Source organism: Myotis yumanensis, unplaced genomic scaffold (genome assembly GCF_028538775.1).
Source record: "Myotis yumanensis isolate MYYU_CA2020_CCGP unplaced genomic scaffold, mMyoYum1.0.hap1 SCAF_8, whole genome shotgun sequence".
Classification (NCBI taxonomy): Eukaryota; Metazoa; Chordata; class Mammalia; order Chiroptera; family Vespertilionidae; genus Myotis; species Myotis yumanensis.
The window spans coordinates 50,033,802-50,049,955 of record NW_027223759.1 but is presented as its reverse complement, the minus strand read 5'-3'; the positions used below and the strand labels follow the sequence as shown (position 1 = coordinate 50,049,955).

General features: G+C 39.6%; 1 protein-coding gene across 5 annotated transcripts in view; it reads left to right on the top strand.

Annotated features, from left to right (window-relative positions):
* Positions 1–12,227, top strand: part of CSRNP3 (cysteine and serine rich nuclear protein 3) — a 186,196-nt gene extending 173,969 nt beyond the window's left edge. For all 5 annotated transcript variants that reach the window (XM_070422834.1, XM_070422833.1, XM_070422835.1 and 2 more), the window contains one exon: positions 1,753–12,227. In XM_070422834.1, the coding sequence (XP_070278935.1) occupies positions 1,753–2,805 (1,053 nt within the window). In that variant the 3' untranslated portion in view covers positions 2,806–12,227. The remainder of the gene's footprint in view (positions 1–1,752) is intronic.
* Positions 12,228–16,154: the final 3,927 nt, after the last annotated feature.

Sequence of the window (16,154 nt, the reverse complement as noted above, 5' to 3'; positions counted from 1 at the left end):
GACTAGTTTACTTTGGCTTTTTACAAGCATTCAGGCAGATCATCACTTCCCTAACATTTGAGTTTCTATTTTCGGATCCATCCAGGGGTTTAAAATGATGACTGGGGAGAGGTGGTATAGACGAGTGGAAAAATCACTAGACTGACACGGAGAAAACTGAGTCCTACTCCTGGCTCTGCTTGTTGCCAGCTACTTGAAATTGGCAGGTCAGGTCAACTTTCTGGGCTCAGTCTCCCCACCTCTAAAGTGAAAGGGCTGAACTTGATCAGGTGTTGGCAAACTCTATAACTCACAGGCCCAATCTGGACCGCCGCCTGTTTTTTTTGTAAATAAAGTTTTGTGGACACACAGTGTGTGTGTTGTCTGTGACAGCTTTCACCCTTCCACAGCAGAGCCAACTCGTTGCCACAGAGACCTATGACCCACAAAGCCTAAAGTATTTCCTCTCTGACCCTTTACCAAAAAAAGTTTGCCAACCCCTGGATTAGATGATTCTCAGGTCCCCATTCATCTGTAACAGCACGGGTGCTCCATGATTAGTTAGGTGTCATTATTTTAGGCAGAAACTTGGCTTTTTTAATAAGGAGAGCTCCTCAGACAGGCAGAAGGAGAGAATAGTTCTCATCAGCTGAATAGTTGTTTGAGGTAGATTCACAGAAAAGGGATTAATGAGTAAGAAAACAGCTGTCGATTCTGGTTCTGACATCTGCTACTAATTTTTATTGGGCCCAGATGACTGCATGAGAGTCTGCCTTCTCCTCTATTGCATAGGAAATGCCCCACATTTGGATAAGGTGCTAATAGAGCAAGTTCTGGTAGCCTGTGCTCTGGTCTGCATATAGGCTAATTGGAGGAATCTGGGACAATTAGCAAATATCTTCGGAGTACCCTTGGATTGCCCAGAATTCCACATATCACTTATTTAAGCATTCAGTCCAACAACACTTGCCGAAACCCACTACTCTATCCACAGGATCCAATCACTTGAATAATTTTAAGATATTCATGAAATGAGCATCCCCTTTACTTGAGGAACTTGTAGTCTACTGGAGTGGAGTGGGGAAGGAAGGAGCCAGGACCTAAGCACAGGGGTCCACCAGTCAAAATCATGAATGTGCATATCCATCACAGCCCTGCAGCCAGCATACATGCATCGAGCACAGAGGCAAACCAATGGGAACAAATGATCAGGCTACACAATATTCTGAGTGGTGTCAATCTGGACACCTTGGACAGAGAAGTTCATCTTATAATAAGCCAAGAAAAAAATACATGACTAATATGGGGAATGTCATAAAATCTAGATTTAAAAATAGCAGGTGGAGATGAGGGTGGCAAGTTTGTTTAAAATTGGACGCATGAGCTGGCATGCAAGGAAAGGGATCTTGGGGAAAGGACAGAAACATTTTTAGAAAGGGAGCAAAGTGAATGGGATGAAGAGAAGGAAAAAAGGAAGAATGGAGGAGGAAGTGGAGAAAGCACAGGAGGGGTCAGCAAACTCAAAATATGCAATATATTTCTAGTATAATACTGTAACTCACTTTTATTTTAAATGTAGGTTTTAAAACTGGGTTGACTCTTATGTTTTAAGCCTCCATTTCCCTTTTCATTTCTGTTTGCAATTTGATTGTCATTTGGTCTAGCCAAAGTGGAATTAAGTAATCCCAGATTCAGAGGGGTTGCTGGAAGGTACTGGACTTATATTTGGTTTGTAAGAGTTCCATGGGGCTAATCTGTGTCCTTCCTTCCAAGGTGGATCGAATGTCTTTCCCGTGTGGCTGCACTAAAGAAGGATGTAGTAACACAGCAGGTAGAATTGAATTTAATCCTATCCGTGTCCGGACTCACTTTTTGCACACAATCATGAAACTTGAACTGGAGAAAAACCGAGAGCAGCAGATCCCCACGCTGAACGGCTGCCATGGTGAGATAAGTGCTCACAGTAGTTCCATGGGCCCTGTCGCTCACTCCGTAGAATATTCTATCACAGACAATTTTGAGATTGAAACTGACCCCCAGGCTGCAGTACTGCACTTGCAGTCCGCTGAGGAATTAGATTGCCAAGGAGAGGAGGAGGAAGAGGAGGAGGAGGAGGAGGATGGGAGCAGCTTCTGCAGCGGTGTCACCGATTCCAGCACTCAGAGCTTGGCACCCAGTGAGTCAGATGAGGAGGAGGAAGAGGAAGAGGAGGAGGAGGAAGAGGAGGAGGAGGAGAAAGGAGACAGTTTCATGGAAGGTTTGGGTACCCATGCTGAAGTTGTCCCTCTCCCTTCCGTCCTGTGTTATTCTGATGGCACCGCCGTGCACGAAAGCCACGCAAAAAATGCTTCTTTTTATGCCAACTCTTCAACTCTGTATTACCAAATAGATAGCCACATTCCAGGAACTCCTAACCAGATCTCTGAGAACTATGCTGAAAGAGATACTGTCAAAAATGGTACCCTCTCGCTGGTGCCTTACACCATGACCCCAGAGCAGTTCGTTGACTACGCCCGACACGCAGAAGAGGCCTACGGCACCTCCCACTACCCAGCTGCCAACCCCTCTGTCATCGTTTGCTGCTCGTCCTCGGAAAATGACAGCGGTGTGGCCTGCAATAGCTTATATCCCGAACACAGGTCTAATCACCCTCAAATGGAATTTCACTCATACTTGAAAGGCCCCTCCCAGGAGGGGTTTGTCTCTACATTGAATGGCAGCCACATTTCAGAGCATTCTGCTGAAAATCCTCTGAGCCTTGCAGAAAAGAGCAGACTGCACGAGGAGTGCATCAAATCACCCGTGGTGGAGACCGTCCCTGTCTAGTCACCTAAGTTATTCTAGGACCAAGTCTTCTATTTAAAGCACTGTATTTAATTGGATTTCCTGGGCTCGTGGTTGTTTAAACTGAGGACCAAGAAAACTTGGACTGTGATGAATCTTCCAGACTGTACTTTGTTTTCCCCTTTCTAGCTGTGTGTCTGTGGCATTGCACAAATACAGTCTCTGTGAGGATTTTAAACGATTTCAGACTGTTTTGATAGAAAATGCTAATTTTTAAAAAGCATAGTTCACAATTGCCTACCTGTCAAACTGTGTGAAACCTGCCAAGTTGTGTAGACCAGAGCTCCAAGTTTTGGATTATCGGGCCTGTGCAAAATTGTTAACTAAGACTGGGAGAGAATAAGATTTAGAGTCCTACTTTTCGATATTATCTGAAGATGATGGTGACTTTTTAATGTAAACATAATTATTGTAAGAAAAAGATTTAATTGTCCCATGTGTATTTCATTTATGGTAGTTCGAAGTCATGTTTTGATGAAAATGAGCAGCCGCATGTTCTTTTAAGCTGAAGATGCATAGTTAGTACCACCGAGCATGCCCACATGGATTGCATCTGGAATCCATTCACGTTTTTACGATCATAACTGATCAAATTTGCAAATACTTTCTTAAGGGTGAAATAGGCCTATTTTTGCTATTTTGGACAAATCAATGAGTCTATATGTGCAGGTCCTTACACAGCTTTCTCTCAAGTTAAGAGTTAGGACAATCCTTTGGGGAGGGCCTAGTTCATTGCCCTCCCTCAATTGACTCCAGAGATGGAGGTAGAAGGAATTGCCTTTCTTTTTTAAACAGCATCATCTTGGTTCTTACCTTGGACAGCACTTTTAAACTCTACTCCCCTACATCAAAATGCACTTTAGTGCCCCTTCATGGTAACTTGTGAGGGGTGGGGACTGAGAATTCTTTAAGATGACAAATTTTAAAACAATTTTTTTTAAATCTGTAACTCTGGTAAGGTTCATATACTTAATATAGAGGAATCATCCAATGGTACTCTGTGAAGGAAAAATGACCTGTTTTCCTTCGCCGCTCTGAAGACCTAACTCTGTAAATGCAGAAGAGGCTGAGGATCATGGAAGAGACACATCCTCAGCAACCAGCCTTTTCTACAGCGAGACCAATCCATCTCTACAGAATGCGTGTATAATGAGATTTCCATTTAGTGACTAGCTGATTGAAGGGGGGGCCTCTACCCAAATACTCAACTAGGCCTTACTTTTCTGCAGCATTTTGATTTATCTTGCCTGGGACATTTAACAGAACAGTCCAGAAAGCATTGAATACTTTCTAATTACCTCACGTTCTCTTGTTAAAGGGGACAGTTAGAAATAAAACAAGCACTCCCCACCTTTAGATGATCTATACATGGCTCGTCGGAGGACTTCTAAGATCCTGTTTTCCTGTAAATTAATTTAGGTAACTAAATAACGTGTTTTCCCTTCTTTTTTTCAATACACTATGCCTATGCTAAATCTGTTCCATATTTTGGACCTATTGTTATATCATTTCACAGTTTCTGCCTCTTTGAAATGTGGACATGCCTTGCTATTCAGTGACTGCATTGCTACTTATTTTTTCTGTCTTTTAGACGTGGATGTTTAGAAATATGGACATAAATAGATCATAGATCTCAGTTCCTTAAAAAATACCATCTTACTTCATTGAACTTGGAAATGTTTGATCTAAAGTCCTCCAATGGAAAAGTTTCTACTAAAACTTGACTTGGGGACAATGTGTTTACTTGCAGCTCTCCACTGTGCGGTTGGTTCCTGCCCCTTCTCTACCCACCAGTGGGCCAAATTTATAACCATTAATGTTAACGTTAAAGGATCTTTGGGTTTATCCTTTATGGAGGTAAAGTAAGGAAGGCAGGGATATTCCTTTTGAGTGATAAGCCCCTTGGTAATCTGATTGAGGTTTTGCTTGATCAGTAGCATATAGGGTATGTCTACAAAGTTACAGTTTTTAGTGTTTGATCTTCAAATTTCCCCCCTACCCATACAATGCAAAGAGCACAGACCCAAAGAGATACTGACGAAAGGTTATTGTTCCTTATTCAAGCACGTAAAAGAATCATATGTGCCATATTTGCTGGACCAGTTGCAAGTCCCTGCAGTATTTACGTGGGAAGCACTCAGCTTATTCTTGGAACACAGAGTACAGCAGAGTGGGGGAGAGGCGACTCTGGCTGGGGCAGAGTTGAAGGGTATAGAATGTCAGTCCACTTCCTGAAAGGATAGATATTCAATTCCGTTCAGCTTCATTTTTCCCAAGAAGGCTGATGCCTACTTGGTTATGTTTCATTGGTCTTTGTTTTGTAGCTTCGTTTCCAAAAGGATGCTTAACCTAGGAACAAGCAAACAGACAAACAAACACCCCAGAGCTTATCTCCCTATCTGTCCAATTGGGGATAAAAGTCACTGCTACACAGAAGGATTAGCCTTCCAACCATTCCAAGTCTTTATGTACATAACCTAACCCCTAAACATCTCCCACAAGCTGCCTACACAGATTACCTATTAAAACACCTCTCTCTCTCTCTCTCTCTCCCTCTCTCTCTCTCTCTCTCTCTCATACACACACACACACACACACACACACACACACGCACTGGAGAACAGTAGATTTTAGGCAATGGCCAATGAGTACTGAATTTTCCCTACCCTAGAATCTGGTTGGGTTTTATGATCTAAAAATGTGATTTGGAAAAAGTATAATTTTTAAAGCTATAGTTTGAAAAGATTGACTCAAAGTTGCAAATAATGTTATTGACGGAATCATTTCATTGTTACTTCCTTTCCCAGAAAAGCTGAGAGAGCACAGTGTTCTATCTGACTTTTTTCCCCATTAATAGCCCTTCTATTCAACAAATACTGCCCACATACCAGGAAAGCTTTTTAAAATGGGGATCAAGCTAGACACAGACAGTGGGGATACTTAAGATCATTATACCAAGCCACATTAACCAGACCAGCAGCTCTTTCATTGCTCCCATAGCATTATCTAACCAAATTACAGCCTTTTTTTGACACACAACTCTTTAGTCATTCACTGTCAAGGGCAAAGCCTCCTGCTTTGGTCCCTGTTGTTTTAGCACCAGCCCTCTACCTTTTATTGGAGCTTAATTCCCAGTTAGAATCCAGGCCAAACTGATTTGCAAGTCAAGTGACTTGGAGTAGCTTTCATTTTCTTTGACATTCCAGGGTTTTTTTATGAGAGAAAGAAATCAGTGAAAGAGATTCATTTAAGGTCTCCCCCATCTCTTGAACATTGATTATTAAGACATAAGTAAGATCTGCTTGTCTCATGTCTTTTGGTTAATTGAATAATATAGTTACTTTTCGAAAGGCAATCTTTTCTTTGTGATAAAACTATATTTTTCTTATTGTGCGAGCTACATATAAAATGTGAAATTAATACTTATTAAAGTGATAAAATCTTCACAACCATATATAACTCAGCAATCGCCACATCCCCCCTTCCCCCCCCCCCCATACACACATATACAACTATGAGTTACAGACACACAGGCCACAAATTAATCCAGAAACAAAGAGATTATAAGTGATTATGTTCTTTAAATTTTTACACTCAGCTGACTTCCGGGCAAAAATCTGGTTTGGTTACCATTAAGCAGAAGAACATATGATGTATCACTGGCTCTTTAATTAAAGTTCTGATATTGTTGTACAGGTTTATATAACCCTTTGGTCGTGATATTTAGAATTTATTAAGTAACAATTTTTTCTTTCAACAAATATTTATTGAACTTCTACTGTGTTAGAGATGGTAAAAAACAGGGGGGAAACCGCTACAATTTCTAAAGGTTATGATGATAAAAAGTAGCATGAAATAATCAATCCTTATCATCTTTTTAATTTGTGATTTTATAAAGTGATAGACAGTGGGACATCAATTCTTGTCTAGTTATATGCAAGCTGCAGCTAAAAGGAAACTTCTTATTTTCTAAATTAATGAGACTTCCTGTATTCTCCTCCTTTCCTCTTATCTGACATTTATGAATTAAATCTGGACCCAGTGAGAATAACTGAATCGAATGAAAAAGAGATTTTTCAGCTAATTGCTTTTTCAGTGTGAGACCCATATAAGTGATGCTAAATTTATACCAGCAAGCTCCTACTAGACAATTTCAAAGGCGGGTTGACTCATGCATAAGGCAGGAAGCATTTCAGGAAACCTTTGAAACAGCAATAGGGAACACAATCACACTTCTGTTAATAAACAGCCTATCAAAATAGCAAAGCCCTAGTTCCAAGTTTCAAATGCATTGCCTTGCAGCCCCTAGAAAACAGAAAGATCATTCTGCCCTCTCACCTTCGCTGGGGTTACAAACCATCAAATCAGCAGGTGGAAAATTGACATCGTCAGAAGTCAACAGGAGACCGCCTATTTAGAAGGTGCCACAAAGCCTTCCATTTCTCCAAATATGACTTAATCTTCCTCTTTCAAATGGCATCTGCTCCTTCTCTCTCACAGAGTTTAGAGATTCATTATTGTAGTCAGTGTATAAAATACCAAACTCAAACGGGGAGTACTGGCGTGCTTTCAAAGGCAAGATTGTACTGTCATTTGAAACTGGAACTCTCCATAGATCCTGACCACAACCAGCGCCAAAAGTTTAAAGCCTTAATCACTACTCCTGGTTCTAACACAAATTATGACTTCTGATTACATTATTCCTTCTGAGATCTACTAACATGTTCAAGGGAAACTTAAATGCCTAAGCCAAATGCTCCAGCTTTGCACAAATAGCACAGCTCATCAGATGTGTTATGTAGCATTGAATAATTTAATTGATTAAATTTAACTGAATAATCTGCATTTTGAAACCTCATTAGAATTATGGAAGTGTCAGGGTGGGGTGAGGATGGAATATAAACGTAATAAGTGATAGTGTCTCCTTGAAACCATAAGTTTCAGCAGAGATGAAAAACTAAAATGTTACTATAATAGAAAAAAGTAGATTCACAAATGGCAGCCCAGATTCTAGAAGGGCAGTCACAGTGTGGGCATTCAACAGCCCTGGTGGTGCTCAGTCTGCTGCCCACCGTTCGTACAAATTCCATCTTCCTATCCAAAAATCATCTGACGCTTTAAAAAATAAAAACAGCTGGAACATGCTAAAGAAACCATTTTTAAGATTTAAACACATTTTATATTCAAATGACAGACTATTTGTCAGAAGTAGTATGGAAATAAATGGTAAATATGGAAATAATGGCAAGTTAATATTTTACTTGCCAATCTGCATATTCAGTGTGACTCTTTAAAACAGTCACTTTTCTAAATTTTACTTCAACTCTTTTCCTATCTTTCAGCCAAGACCATGAGATTCCCCCTTCCTAACCAATACAGGTCTTTTGGTTTTTTTTCTTGTCAGAAATTCAAACTCAAAAGCTGGGTGTTACCGGTGGGCAGTCCTGGGATTAGTCTAACTGTACGCTCTGGATAGTAAATGTCATGTCTTGAGTTTTGTATCCTGACAGTGGTGACTCAGACAGAAGGATGGGAAGCAGGATTGTACAGATTCAAAGCCTAAACGAGTTCATTTTCTGCGTGCAGTTTTTGTAATCTAATTAGCAGGTGGCTTGGAATTTCAGTAAATACAGGTGCTTGTTACATTCATAGAAAATGAGGTAATTTCAAGGACTTAAATCACGTTGTTGACTACTTTCACTTGTGATAAATATATCACTCTACAGGGTAATTTTTTTTTAATTTGATACTTGACATTTATAATTCAAGAAAAGCCAGCTCTAGTGTGTCATTTTATTACATCTCATAAGTTTCTGGCAGAACTAAAGTTTTCAAAGGAATATAATTCTATTTTGGACAATATTTGTATTCAACATGCTAATGATGCCATTCCTTTCCTTGTGTTACTCATTACCACGGTGATAGTCATGTCAGTTCAATAACTCATTTTTGTGATGTGTGAGGCCAGTTAAATATTTTTAAGATAATGTATATTGATCAGAAGGATTCAGGAGAAGACAAATTTATAGTAGAAATTAGCCTTGCCTTTGTTTAAGTTAATTTATGTGACCTCATAGAATGGTTTCAGTTGTAATTTTGGAACGGCTTTTTTTGTTAGGTACCCCTCTCTTTTTCTCTTTTGGCTTTCTTCCAATATTTTTTACCTGGGTTGGGAGTATCTTTAAAGTTATTTATTAATGAATATTTGAAAGGAAATTGGATTGGAAAATACCTCTTTAAAAATTATTTAGGAGTTTCTATCACCAGAGATTTTCATCAAGACCTAGTGCCACTCTAGGTAAAATCAGAAACCCCCTTCTCAGAGGTCTAGCTTCCTTATTTTAAAAGAGAATAAAATTTCTAACTTTATAGCATGATTTATCCAGTTTTGTTTGGCTCCTTTTATGTTGGCAACTAAGCTAGTCTCCTTAGCCATAAATAAAGCCAACCATCTTTAAAACAAATTCAAAGATCTATATATTACTTTGAAATTTTACTTAAATATGAAAGAGAAGAAAGAAGTAAAAAAAAATTAAACAAACAAAAACCCACCCAAATCTGAATTTTCCTATACAGGAAAATCTAAATATCTATTTTTGCCTGAGGTTAGTTTTTTTGTTTGTTTGTTTTTGGTTTTGTTTGGTTTTGGTTTTGGTTTGTTTGTTCTGTTTGTTTTTTGCTAACTTAGTGTTGATCCTTGGGTGTTTTAATAATACCAAAATGATATCTGAACTTGACAGACTTTAAATGTTGGCAGTTGGCAAAGTCATTTCCTTTGTACCATAATCAAATAAGGTCCACTGTCAAAGTTTACTGTCTGAATCTTGATTCATCAGTGCTAGTCATGCTGAAGGGGTATCTCAAAATAGTTTAATCTTTTCAAAGATACTCACAATGGCCAACTGTGTGTGAACAATGGAAAGTTTGAGGTTCTTCTATATTCTTTAAATTTTATAGTCCTAAGACCAGAAGAGATCTCCAGGGGTCATCTGGCTCATCCATCTACTTCCAGGGAGGACTGTCACTCAGGCATGCACAACAGGAGAGATACCCATCTATTCTTCACATCTCCAGGGAAGGCGGTTCCCTTGGCAACACAATCCAGATCTCTTAGGTTTTTCTCACAATAAGAAAATATCTTGGCCAGTCGTTGTGAGCTAGGCACTTGGCAACAGTTGTGGTGATTTGGGCCATTGTACTGGGACACTTAAAGAAAGTTGGATTTCTCCATCCTTTGATAATTATTATATTTGATGATTCCACAAGTCTCCTAAGAAACTAGATTTTTTAAAATAAAGATGTGGGTATTGAAACAATTATGTCAGGTCAAAAATTATGACCTGCTCTGGAAAATAATGACTTTAGTTAGTTTTTTGTGTGTGTGTGTTTTGTTTTTTGTTTTTCATCACTGAGATGTCAGGAGACAATTTCAGGAAAAGTGACTGTTTCTGAGAAGTTACAATTACAAAAAATGAGCATTTTTTTACCTTCTTGCCTCTAAATAAATACCTTCGCATTAAACTCTCTTTACCCTAAAATGACAAGTGAGAATCTCATGGTTTTCCACTTCTTCTGGGGAAGTTGGAACTAGCTGGGGAGAGTCTGATGTGAAATAAAATTACTCCAAAGAATTGCTCACCCTCCATTTGATCCCAGCCTTTCTTCCCATGTTATATAAACAATAGTTGCTCGCCTTCCCAGGGATCGGCAAAATGATTTAAAAATTTATCATTCTGACAAAGCCTGAAAGCCAAGGGAGGAGTTCTGTAGGATGGTGACTTTTTTCTGATTGCATCGCTTGACCCAATCACCCCCTGCAGCCAGCTTTCAGAACGTTGTTTTTGTTTTTGTGTTTGCTTAGTTGCTTCCAACTAGGAGTCAGAACTAGCCTATGATGAGGAGCACCCCCAAAAAGTCTCCTTTCTCCATGGGATTTTTAAAATCTCCCCGATTAGGATGCTCTTGTGAAACACCAGCCACATCAGTGTGGTTGTTCCCCACCACCACCAACAGGGGAAATAACCCTTTTACTTAATTAATAAATGAATAAATAAATAAATAAATAAATAAAGCAAGCTATAGAATCTTATGTAAAGAAGGTTGAATGATTTGGCCCATGTTTTAATTGACTTTAGGCACCTCTATGGAAATAAGTCTGAGGCGTAGTTTGTGAAACATGTTTCAAAAGTGTTTGCTGTAAAATAAACGCTAGACATTTACAGTGCAGAAATAGTTTTTAAAAATTAAAAACCTGTAGATGATGACTCTGTTCCTGAGAACCTCAGCCTTTATTGTGTCTTAGTAAAGATGATCTGCTTTCATTTCGTTTATTGCATTTTTGGTGTAATAATAGCCTCTTGAGGTAGAACTATTAATACATATGTACTGGTTAATGCCTGTTAATGCAGAAAATGGCGCCTTGTTATTTCAGTGTGTTTCCCTCAGTGTCACAGGGTATATCAATTTGATAGGAAAAGATCATTTGACGTTGGTCAAAAATGCATTTTCCCCATTTGAAATATATTTGTATAATCCATTGCATAGACAGATGTCACCTTTTGCAGTATCTTGACCTTGATCATAGTCTTAGACATCAACTGTGTCTCCACTTTCCAACTGCCATAGAAATTTGGTACATTTGCAGATTCTAGTGAAACCTAGTGAGCTGAATGAGATGGTGGATCGAATGCTCTAGAGCACCCGGGCGTTATCCTTCAGTCTATGTTAAACTGTGGAACATTGGGAATGGGCTTTACACAAGGGAAGTCTTTTGAGAGTATTTTGTTTTGCTTTTGTTTGTTTTCACTTCAGGGGAGGGGGAGTAATTTAAAAACTCAGTGAGATAAACTGTAACAATTTTTTAACATTTGACTGGTTTTATCTTTTTGTTGATTTCTGTTATTATTTTTACTCAATTTAAATAGTAGTCTAATCAAATGGAAAGGTCAGAAGGGGGAAAAATCAAACTTACAGTTCACACACACAGTCACTATACTCTAAGATGTCATGTTATATGTCACAGTTTCTAGACTGATTTCTCTTGTGTATAAGTTATAACATCAAAGATGCCAAAGGGTATATAAAATAAGCTACAATATTATTCAATAGAACTTAACCTGGACCTTATGTTGTAATAATTTATTCATATTAGCTATAATCTTCTGTATTTATATTTTCAGTATTTATTATGAATGACATGGAAATTTGTGTATTTATTGTGGCTTTTTATGGCAATGTGTGTATATATATATATACATATATCACAAACAAGCATTTTTAAGTCTTATCCTTAAGTTTCTTTTATTAGTGGCACTTGTACTATGCTGTACTTTTTATTATATATTGTATAATATCTTGTCCATTTGTTTGCAGCAGAGTAAAACTGGTTTCTAAGTTGTATCTACTGTTGCATTTTGTGTAAGCCCTTTGTTCTTACATTCCGAGCTGTCACACACACACACACTCAAGAAAACCTCCCTCCCTCTGTGTAACAGAGACATTCTTGAAAAGCTGTGAGTGAATCCAGTTCCTGGATAATATAATGGCTCATTATATTATCATCTCAAAGATGTGTTAACTTTATGATGTTTGATCTCTAAGTGGAGGTGCTTAATAACATTTTTCTTCCTCAACTATTCAACTCCTTCATCAAGAAATGATGTATACATAAATACAGGGGCCAGAGAGGGAGCCCCCTATTCAAATTAAATAGAGGATAATATTTTTACAAAGGCAACTCCAACCCCTTTTAAGTTGCATCCTGTAATTCACCTGTTCAGTAGTATTTGTGTTTTGCCTTGCTTAAAACAGGATCTGTGTGATTTGGCATTTAGAATACATGTGTACAGATAGGGACATACATATGCCTTATCTGTTTAGCAGTACTGATTGAAGGTAACCAAACTTACTAGTACTTTTATTAGCAGTAGAATGAAGAAAAAAGAAAATGCATATTTCCCAATCTATTATATGCAAGTCACTGTCCTCAAATAACTTACATCTTACATCTGGACACTGGATCTATATTTTTGACAGTTAAATAGTAATGTGTGATTGTGTGATTATCCCAAAACTCAAATTTGATCATGTTGATCAGATCACTTACTTACGAACTCTTCTGTAGCGTTCCTTCCTTATTGCCATTAACATAAAATTCAAACTCTTTGGAATGCCCCACCAGCTCTGGGTACAGCAAACCTCTGTAGCCTAGTTTTGCTTATCAAACTCTCACTGCCTCCCATGGCCTTCCTTACCCACAGAAAAGACTGTTTAGACTTTGCCTGCTGCTCCATTTTTCTCTGCTTCTGTTCAGCATGTCCCCTTTGCCCAGAGTACACACCACACAACTCCATTCTGACAGCACAATTCTAATGATCAGCTATTTATCTTTCAAGAGAAAACTCAAGTGTCCTTTTAGGTTCCTTTCTAATTCTCCTGAGAATTGATTACCTGCTCTTTTATGCCCAATCTGAAGACATTTATTAGAGCCTCTCTAGGTCTCACTGCATACACTTATGTATGTGTCTACTCCCTCCGCAGGACTCCCTGAGAACAGAAAATGTGTCTTGTTACTCTCTCTATTGTCCTCCAGCTTAGTGCCGGGAACATGGTAGATGCTTAAAACATGTTTACTGATATATGTGCAGTACAGAAATGAGAGGTGCATTTGCAGGAGTGCAGATGAGGGACAGATGGCTGGCTGTCAGAAGGAGGGAGAGTTTCAGCTGGTAGGGGACATTCATATTCGACATGATGGGATGGTGTGAGGAAAGGCTGAGTCACGATTAAGTCACCCCCTTCTGTTTGGGGCAAGAGGAGGTTGCTAAGAGCAGACGATTTACCTTTGGGAACAAATGAGCCATCAGCTGAGGAGACTCTTTTCAAATATTGCAGAGCTTTAAAGAACCAGTCCAAAAAGTCTGCCTTGTATCCTTAGAGAACTACAAATATCCTGAAAGTATTAGAAGAGGAAGTTCAACCAAACAAGAGTGATGTTTAGCTGTGTGGAATCTGATTGCAGTACACAGACAATTTGGGAAGATGGGACTTCCAAAGTAAAAGTCCTCTGATTGCAATCACTATTCATGAGAAAAATAATTGTCCAGGTCCTACTCTGTTTAGGACACTGTGCTAGAGAACCAGAGGGCTGCAGTGAGCAAAACAGACAGGGTCCTCCCAGATAAGCAAGTGTAGGGGTCTGGGTGACTATGGCAAAGAAAGGGTTAGTTATCAGAAGGCCTACTTGAGTGGGAGAGATGAAAGGTAACAAGATTATGAGCTTAAAATACTGTAGGTGGAGTATGGGAACTGAGTTAACATAATAGATATAGCATTAGAATTGATGCTAGAATACACAATAAAAATAATGGACAGAAAGAAATGTGAGCCTTACCTTCTTTGGCTCGGTGGATAGAGCATCAGCCTGTGGACTAAGGTGCTCCGGGTTCGATTCCTCAAGGGTACATGCCCAGGTTGTGGGCTCGATCCCCAGTGTGGGGCATGCAGGAGGCGCTAATGAATGATTCTCTCTCATCATTGATGTTTCTATTTCTGTCTCCCTTTCTCTCTGAAATCAGTAAAAATATATTTTAAAAAAAGAAATGTGAGGAGCTTAGATAAGGATATAAGACTTGCAGTGAGTGAGTGTTTTAAGAGGAGACTATAGAGACAGAGATCATAATGGAGAGAACTGAATCTTTGAAACCTGTCTTCCGCAGAAGAAGATGCTGAGATGGAGTTTAGCAAGCAGAATATTGATTAGGAATCAATACTGTGGAAGCTGGGGAAGGGAGAAATCATACTGTGATGCAGACCCAACAAGCACACCAGGCCATCCCCACCTGGGTGCCCTGGGGCATAAAGGGCTCTTCAGAGCTGGTGGGCTGAACATGCTGGGCCTTAATAGCCGCCCCAGGATCAGTCAGTCCTTGGATGCCATCCACCCCAGGAAGGGAGTGCTCTGGGGGGAGTCGGGGACCTGCAGTAGAGGAGATGCGTGGACAAAGCTGAGAGCTGGAGGCTGCTGACAGCGCTCTCAGAAGCCGGGAAAGTCCTTCCTTGAAGGGAACTCTGGCAGGTGGCACCACTCTGTGTCTTCCACAGCCCACCCCCCAATCAACTTCATCTAAATCTCATGGAGAAGGCCCTCCAGGGTTCGGGAAAACTTAGAAAAGCTTGGTTAGTAAAACAAACTATAACGGCTGCCACTCCAGCCAATCTTAGAACCACAATGGATACTCATCATCTCATCTTTCACTATAAATTCTACATTCTTCTCAGCCTCAGCAATAACTTTGCTCATCTCAGTGGCTTTACGTTGTGGTATGGCCCAGACCCAAGAGGCATCTAAGTGGATATTTCTTCCCATTCCCATTGTCCAACAGTAGATCCATCTCTTTAATTACCTCAAGATTAGTTACCTCTACCAAAATGGTGACTCTTCTCCCTGCCTAAAATGCCCAGGCAGCAGCAGTAGATTAAGTTCATGGGGATCTTTAATCCCCTGATAACAGTATTCCTGCTTTGGGAACTAGGACTTTTAACCCAGCAGAGCCTATATTGTTGTGGGATAGAAGACACAATTTTCCCCAGTGGTTTATGTTAAACCACTGCTTTCACCCCCAGGGAAGGAACTCATGAGTTCCTATTGGAAAAACAAAACTACATAAAACTACATACTGCATCCTGAAACATGGTACCCATCCTGCAGAGTCCCACCTCCAAACTTGCACTGTAACAGCCACCAGCTTCTGAGTCCAGATCCTGCTGGACTGATGTAACCAGTGGCTCTCATGGTCATGGGCTCATTCCCATACCCTTTTCCTGTAAGTTAACTTACCTGCTCTGATATGATGTTATTATGTGAGGTCCCATGTGGATAGATCAAATACACTGTAAGCCCTGCAACTAAGAAAGACAAAATCATACTTGTATTATTTGAATTATTGTATTTTCCATCTGAACAACTATAAATCTACTTTTGCCCAATCCTATACATACATCCATCTGTCCTTCAAGGATAGAAGTCTAATGTAACTAATCTGCCAGCAAGTGTCTGGTCAGAATCCAGAAGAGCAGTGCCATATTGAGAGCTCAGCATCAGTCTCTGTTGCTGGCAATCTGTGAATTTGGCAGAAGCAGTAGCTTTATTAACCTTGGTAAATGGGAGGCCATGCTCATGGGCCAGGCACAGTCTTTATGTCTCCCACTACCACCTATTCATGTGTCTATCATGGCAGCATTGGAATAGCCAATGGCTGAGACTGGCTGCTGTTGTTTGCCAAGATATTCTGTCTGTATCAATACTTTCCAAACCAAATACAGTGTGAGCC